General features: G+C 33.9%; 1 protein-coding gene across 11 annotated transcripts in view; it reads left to right on the forward strand.

The window, feature by feature from the left end:
* ATRX (ATRX chromatin remodeler) overlaps nucleotides 1-7,936 on the forward strand; it is a 251,968-nt gene extending 244,032 nt beyond the window's left edge. For all 11 annotated transcript variants that reach the window (XM_067723503.1, XM_067723492.1, XM_067723495.1 and 8 more), the window contains 5 exons: nucleotides 1,417-1,566; nucleotides 2,409-2,534; nucleotides 3,275-3,370; nucleotides 3,883-4,011; nucleotides 5,041-7,936. In XM_067723503.1, coding sequence (XP_067579604.1) covers nucleotides 1,417-1,566; nucleotides 2,409-2,534; nucleotides 3,275-3,370; nucleotides 3,883-4,011; nucleotides 5,041-5,319 — 780 coding nt within the window. In that variant the 3' untranslated portion in view covers nucleotides 5,320-7,936. The remainder of the gene's footprint in view (nucleotides 1-1,416; nucleotides 1,567-2,408; nucleotides 2,535-3,274; nucleotides 3,371-3,882; nucleotides 4,012-5,040) is intronic.
* Nucleotides 7,937-8,375: the final 439 nt, after the last annotated feature.

An 8,375-nucleotide genomic window follows, 5' to 3' on the forward strand; every position in this document is an offset into this window, starting at 1 on the left:
AAGAAATAGCACATGCCTTCAAAATGAATTATAAAATCTCAATTACAGCTGTATGCATTAAGAAAATCAGTTCCTTTTCTTTCGTGAAATTATGAAGTGATTATTTATTGAGGTAGCAAGATAAAAAGTTTGTTAACATGATGCCAAATATCAGAATGTTTGGAATTGGTGTCAGCATTTGCTCTTGTACAGAAAAAAACTTAGGGCCTCATGAGCTGAATTTTTCATCTTGAGTTATTTAACAAACATTTGAGCCCCTACCCTGTGTTGGACGCTATACTCTAGGTATGGTTGAAGATGTAAAGACAAAATTCTTTTCATAGACAAAAGTCTATGCTAAACTTATGGAGGCATTAAGCATTATTAGATGCAGATTAAGTTTAAATTTAATGTGCTATATACCTCGCTGTACCTTCCTTTGGCCAGTCAAATATTATTTACGTTCTTTCACTAAGTTCACACTCAATTTAGAAAGTGTGTTCTAAGGAAACTTGCTGTTAGAAGCTATGGAAAATCCTTTTGTAAAGTGAATTAATTTGCCTTTTATATATCCAGGTTTTCATCTTTTATTTCTTAATAAACAACTTGTGAATATTTTAATTTTTTATTAGCAAGTAACATACCCATGGTTCACTTTAACCCCCTGCCCCCCAAATCTCCGTTTGTGTGTGTCTCTCTCATAATCATAATCACACAGAGCAGGAGTTTGGTGTTCTTACTGAGTATATAAATGATCCCAATTTTTAAGCTTTTAGTTTTTTTAACCTTAAAAGACTGGCTTAAGACATTATGACTTTTAAAAAAGACACTATGATAATAAATTGATAAACAGTGTATATCAGTTTAAATTTGAACCGTGTGTCCTTACAGTGTAATTTATATTTGACCTTCTTACAATTGAAATATAAGGATTGTATGTTCCAGTTAAACTGTTCTGTAGCTGTTTTGATTAATTTAAATTTAGTTTTTGTTAGTATAGTGGTTGGTAGCTGAAGTGATTATGAAAATAAAGTTGTTAAACATGTAAGAACAGGAGTAGCCATGATTTTTAGCACATTCATTCAGTGTTATCTCTGAGTTAAGCAGACTTCTGTTAGCATTTTTTTATCAACTCAGAACAAAGCACAAAACAAAATGCATATGAAAAAGTTAGAAAAAAGTTGGAGGAAAAAACCTTGAAAGATGAAAAGTAGTCATTAAAAAATTGAGCCCCTAAAACATGCTGTATAAACATAACATTCTTACGTAAGAGGCTGGTGTTGCATGTATTGTGAATGTTTTCTAGGTAATTTATCATATATATCAGAAATATATATAGCAGCCAGTTTCTAGCTTCCAGTCTAACAGTAGGCCAAAGAACTATGACGATATGATCCAGAGGGAGAAAATAATTATTATTTCAACCCCTCTAAACAGGACACCATACTTGCAGAACTTCTTCAAATACATAAAGAACACATTGTAGGATATCATGAACATGATTCTCTTTTGGACCACAAAGAAGAAGAAGAGTTGACTGAAGAAGAAAGAAAAGCAGCTTGGGCTGAGTATGAAGCAGAGAAGAAGGTAGTTCATTTGAAATGCTTTTTTTTTATGTTAGTCATTTAAAAGAACAGTGGGGGAAGAAAAACGTCACATTTGGAACAGGTAGTAATGTAGTGAATCTTCAGGAACAGAGTCTCCAAGTAGGAGACTCTGTTTATGGGCTTTTCGGTACCTTTGGTGATAGAGTGGGAGGAGAAGAGAGAAGAAAATATTTTCCCCTTAAAGAGTAGTAACCTCATTTCTGATTAGCACTTGCTAAATTGAGAGATTAGTGGGAAGCTATATATTTAGCATCACTTAACTTCCATCAACACCCTCACAGTAGTAACAGACATATAGGAGCTTAGAGTTTGGAGGTAGGAGTAAATGTTGCTTTTAGCATGTGTACCATGAAATCTAAGTTTTGACTGATTATCAGAACACAGAAAGACTCCATTATTAGACATTAGTGTCAATCTCCAGCAGCAACTTTATTTAAAATAGTTCCACATCTGTTTTAAACACCACCCCCACTTGAGCAAAAATATGCCTGAGCATGTGGGAAACCTTATCCTAATGCCTGAATCCTTTTTAAACTCATTGTACCAAACTTCTTTAACGTTGTGATTTTAGTAGTCTCATCAGAATTCTCTGAGTTGCCCCATTCTGTGGGAATTATCAGAAAAAGAGTACACCTTTAGGGGTTAAAGCTTTCTATGTAAGAAGATCTTGGTTTCGGGTGAAAAGGGTGTTTTGTTTGTGTGTGAAAGAGTGTTAATAATTTCCTAGATCTGAGAATGTGGATTTTTTTCTAAACCAGTAGGTGATGTAGAATTTCAAGTTTTAAATCACAATGTGGAAAGTGCATATTTTTTTGTTTTTAGGGACTGACCATGCGTTTCAACATACCAACTGGGACCAATTTACCCCCTGTCAGTTTCAACTCTCAAACTCCTTATATTCCTTTCAATTTGGGAGCCCTGTCAGCAATGAGTAATCAACAGCTGGAGGTATGTTGTGAAGTACAAAAGTAGTTTAACTTGAATTAAAGGCAATTTCAAATGCCCTGTTGTTGAAGGTTCCCTATGCTGGAATATCACATTCTCCAAAAGATTACCTCTGAATAGACCAAGAAAGTTTTCTTTTATTTGTTGACCTTTTTGAACCAGCATAGTATAATAAAATGTGGTTTGTTCATAGCACAAGGGAATCAGGCCTTGAATTAATGTAGTTTGAATAATTTTAATTAAGGAACAATAGAGCAGCTGACTGGCTAGGGAAATAGCACTTTCTTCAGTTATAAAATATTTTGAATAAACAGGATAAATACACACATTGATTTATATTCTAATGCAGTGTAGATGCAACATTAAGTATACGATAATGCACAGTATTTTGAAATAAGTAATTGAAAACTAGAATCAGTTATGATTTAAATAAGAAGGACTAGGTTTTAATATACCAATAATTTAATAATTTAATCTGTGGTTTTCTTTTTAAAATGTGCTTATGGAGTCATTTAAATTATTAAAATATTGGTGCAATAGAACCCAAACTTTTATCTTCCTAACAAGACCCTCACTGATGAGTTTTACTCCATTTTATTGATGCTGAATTTTGCTGTTCTTTTCAATTATTTAAAGAGTTTTAAGACCAAGTGCTATAAATTGGCAAGAGAAAGGATCCCTATACTTTAAAACTATGCTGTCTTTTACATGCCCTTATAAAGTTATTTCTTGCATTCTTCTAGGACCTCATTAATCAGGGAAGAGAAAAAGTTGTGGAAGCAACAAACAGTGTGACAGCAGTGAGGATTCAGCCTCTTGAAGATATAATTTCAGCTGTAGTAAGTTAATTGGCAGTTGTTTATTCCAACTTGCAGTTTGTGTTCTCCCCCCTCCATTTGTTTTAATTTTTAATTGTTGTTTGACTCACTACTTCCATGGGGAAAAGAGCGTAATCCTTATAACGTGATTTGCAACAGTAAAATACTAATAAACTGGATAATAGTGCCAAGCTATATGTAATTCAGTTTTACCTGGATGTTGGCACAAAAGAGAAATGTAAAATCTAAGAATTTGGAAATCAGTTAATCATAGAAATGTGTGCATTGTTTACATAAATGTACTTTAATTACCAGTTGCATGAATTAAATCCAAATAGTTTTATTCCAGACATAGGTAACCTTTGTACAATAGTGGACAACTTAGTACCCGGCTTTTACATCATTGTCTTCTTTAGAAAAGAGTAAAGGAAAAGGAAAAAAAAAACTTAAAAAATCCTCAGTATCTTTAAGTACCTTAATTATTTTTTCTCAACTCTACTGCAATAAGGAGTAAATAGAAACTTTTCTTCTAGTGGAAGGAAAACATGAATCTCTCAGAGGCCCAGGTACAGGCGTTAGCATTAAGTAGACAAGCCAGCCAGGAGCTTGATGTTAAACGAAGAGAAGCAATCTACAATGACGTATTGACAAAACAACAGATGGTAAGAATTTGGACTATCTCTAGGTTATGTTTAATTTTCTTGAATTTATAATAATCGGTTTGTGTGACATCTGTGTCAATAACCATTCCCTCATATGGACGGATGGATGGTCATTGGTTATTCCCAGAGAAACTTTATCCAAAAACCTAGTAATATCAAATAAAGGTAATGTCTTTTGTTGCAAAGGAGCAACAACTTCCCAAATGGGTCTCCTTGAAGTTTACATAGACTCTCTTTCCTATAATTTTATTTTTGTATATTCTGGACATCTAAAAAGGGATTTTTGCCAGACTTTTTACCACATTTACTATTTTAAAACAACTTCCACAAATATGTATACTTTTTAATATATTTAATTTGAGATAAAAAGTGGAGCTATAAATGATACATGACACAGGTTCCTACTAAATTATGTAATTCTTTAAAAGACTAGCATATTCCAGGATCCTTGATCATCTTTCCTAGCATGGTCTTTGCCAGCCATCTGCCTTGCACTGGGAAATTTCAACTCTTGACACCAGGGAATCAATTTCTGTGGCATGAATTTTACTTAGAAAGCACTGTAGAATTATGTGGTTTTAAATTATCTTAGGAAATTTGAGCCATTCCAAGTAGGAATTATTCCCACTGCAAGTGCCTTTTCCCTTGGGTGTTTGTCACTAAAACTGTTTGTCTGTCATCAGGTGAAATATTCAAAAGAATGACAAAGAAAGGAGACTTGACAAAAAAGTGCTGTAACTAATACTTGAGACTAATCACAGTGCAGGATGGGTTACTATGGCAACTAACCTAAATGCTGCTTGCACTACAATAGTCAAGTCATTAAGAGAATTTAGCCCTAAATGGTGTTACTAACCGGTTTCTACAGTAATGGTCCTGTGAATGCCATCAAATTAGTAATGGTGATAACAATAATGTGTTTCCCTTTTGGTATGGTACCCCCTTAACAAATTGATTTTAACTCAAAACTTGATACTGCCTCTTTGAGACAGGTCATGCACTTGTAACAGCTCTCTTTTCTCTCTTTAGTTAATCAGCTGTGTTCAGCGAATACTTATGAACCGAAGGCTCCAGCAGCAGTACAATCAGCAGCAACAGCAGCAAATGACTTATCAACAAGCAACACTGGGTCACCTCATGATGCCAAAGCCTCCAAATTTAATCATGAATCCTTCTAACTACCAGCAGATTGATATGAGAGGAATGTATCAGTCAGTGGCTGGTGGTATGCAGCCACCACCATTACAGCGTGCACCACCCCCAATGAGAAGCAAAAATCCGGGACCTTCCCAAGGGAAATCAATGTGATTTTGCACTAAAAGATTAAAAGATTGCTAAAATCATAGAAAGATCTTTTATTTTTTTAGGAATCAATGACTTAACAGAACTCAACTGTATAAATAGTTTGTTCCCCTTAAATGGCAATCTTCCATATTAGTTTTAAATTTTTTTAATAGGGCATACCATTTCTTCCTGACATTTGTCAGTGATGTTGCCTAGAATCTTCTTACACACACTGAGTACAGAAGATCTTTCAAATTGTTTTCAGTGAAAACAAGTCCTTCCATAACAGTAACAACTCCACAGATTTCCTCTCTAAATTTTTATGCCTGCTTTTAGCGACCATAAAATTGTCATAAATTAATGGATTTATGAAAGAATACAGATTTATATATTCATTCTTTACATATAAAAACACACAGCTGAGTTCTTAGAGTTGATTCCTCAAGTTACAAAATACTTTTGTATTAATCCATTTCTTGATTAAAGTGATTGAAATGGTTTTAATGTTCTTTTGACTGAAGTCTGAAACTAGGCTCCTACTTTATCGTGTCTGTGACTGAAAATTAGAAACTAAGGGTTATCTTTGACACAGAATTGTGTGCAATATTCTTAAATACTACTGCTCTAAAACTTGGAGGAGTCTTGCAGTTATCTTAGCATTGTATAAACAGCCTTAAGTACAGCTTAAGAAGAGAATTCCTTTTTCTTCTGTAGTCTTTCTGCCATTTTTTATTTTCAGTTATACGTGCTGAAATAATTACTGGTAAAATTTCAGGGTTGTGGATTATCTTCCACACAAGAATTTTCTCTCTCCTGGCACTAATATAAAGCACATCTCTTAACTGCTTGGTGTCAGTGCTAGTGCTTCATCCTGTTGCTGGCAGTGGGATGTGGACTAACAAAATCAAGTTCTAGCATTTTAGGAGGTTAAGGATGATGTTGTGGTTGTTAGCTTCACACCCTGTTTTATAAACAACATCAAAATGGCAGAACCATTGCTGACTTTAAGTTCACATGAGGAATGTGCTTTAAAACAATTCCCAGTACTGTCAGTATTGTGAAATAATTCCTCCTAAAGATAAGGTTCACTGGCTTCTATGCTCTTCTTTTCTCTCATCAGTATGTTCTTTTTACCCAACTACATTTTCTTACGTAAATTATGTTTCAAAGCTCGATTTTTTTTTTCAGTTTAGATCTGTGAGGCAATTTTCTGATCAAAATTAATTAATCTCTAATGCCCTTTTATGAGGTTTTACTAGAAAGTCATTACATTGTCATTTTTCTTAATCCAGGCCTGTAAAAATGACTTATAAGCTTATTCATGTACAATTTGGTTGCTTGAGTTTCTTAAAGAAAAAGATTGTTAGACTATGAGAGTCAACTCAACATGGCAAAACTATTTTTGAGATGGTGACGTAACATGTAGTGGAAATGGCCAACGAATTCCAAAAAAGAGAAAGCTGGGTGGAGGATTTGCTCTAGGTATCACTGGATTAGAATGAGGAATGAGTTTAACATTAGCTAAAACTGTTTTGAATTGTTAGGATGATTAAGAGATTTCCACTTTGATCATGAAAAACTAGTGGTAAACATCCAAGAGTACTAAGTTTGTCATATAGAATTTTGAGGTTTGGTGGATCCACCCTCCACCTTCCCGTGGTGAGTTATCACTAACAAATTCCATGTATTTGGATATTATGCCAGCCATATAATCAAGTTCATTCAATTGGTGTGTGTGGGGGGGGTGTTTTTACTTTAGAAGAAATGAAAGAGACAAGATTTATGAGATAAATATTTGAAGACAGTATACTTTGGCCAACTGTTATCAGTTGGTATTTCTACAAGTCCAGAATACTTTAAACCTGATTTACTAGACCTGTGAACTTTCATCATGGTCTGATTGCTTGCTCAAAGACATAGGTGTCAGAATTTTAGGCAACCTTCTAAACCTTTTTCATCATTAATGAAACTATGACTTAAAGGATAATACATAGAAGAATGATTTGGAAATAAGAAAGTTTGAGATAAAACTTGGACCACTTTGCATACTCTTCTTCACTTGACATTTTAGCTACATAATATGTACTTTGAGTATAACATCAAGCTTTAACAAATATTTAAAGACAAAATCACATCTATAAGATACTAAAAGGCTCATTTTTATATTTGTTTTAGATGTTTTAAATAGTTGCAATGGCTTAAAAAATGACGATTTAAAATGTTGCTTGTAATACAGTTTTGCCTGCTAAATTCTCCATATTTTGTAACCTGTTTTATTTCTTTGGGTGTAAAGCGTTTTTGCTTAGTATTGTGATATTGTATATGTTTTGTCCCAGTTGTATAGTAATGTTTCAGTCCATCATCCAGCTTTGGCTGCTGAAATCATACAGCTGTGAAGACTTGCCTTTGTTTCTGTTAGACTGCTTTTCAGTTCCGTATTGAGTATCTTAAGTACTGTAGAAAAGATGTCACTTCTTCCTTTAAGGCTGTTTTGTAATATATATAAGGACTGGAACTGTGTTTTTAAAGAAAAGCATTCAAGTATGACAATAATACTATCTGTGTTTTCACCATTCAAAGTGCTGTTTAGTAGTTGAAACTTAAACTATTTAATGTCATTTAATAAAGTGACCAAAATGTGTTGTGCTCTTTATTGCATTTTCACAGCTTTGAAAATCTGTGCACATATTGTTTCATAGAAAATGTATAGCTTTTTATGTGCTATTTAATGGTGGTTCTTTTGCACATTTAGTTATTTAATATTGGGAGGTGAAGAAGTTTGGTTTTTAAATCTGTTATATACTAAATTCTGTAAAAGGAGATCTCAAACCTCAAAAATAATTTACATCCCAGGAAGTCTATGTGTGTTTGTGTTAGTTTTGGTTGTCTGTGTGTAATCCAGTACCATTTCCTGCTTCCCAACTGCTGCGTCACTCATTTAAGTCAAGCAGAGCTACAACTCCACACTTGATACAAAAGCTGCTTACTATCCCGGAGCAATAGCAGGTTGATGGAAACCTTGTTACGTGACCTCCAAAGAAGGTGAATATTTTGTAGTCTTCCCTTAGCTATGCCCATTC

Source organism: Pseudorca crassidens, chromosome X (genome assembly GCF_039906515.1).
Source record: "Pseudorca crassidens isolate mPseCra1 chromosome X, mPseCra1.hap1, whole genome shotgun sequence".
NCBI classification, from domain to species: domain Eukaryota; kingdom Metazoa; phylum Chordata; class Mammalia; order Artiodactyla; family Delphinidae; genus Pseudorca; species Pseudorca crassidens.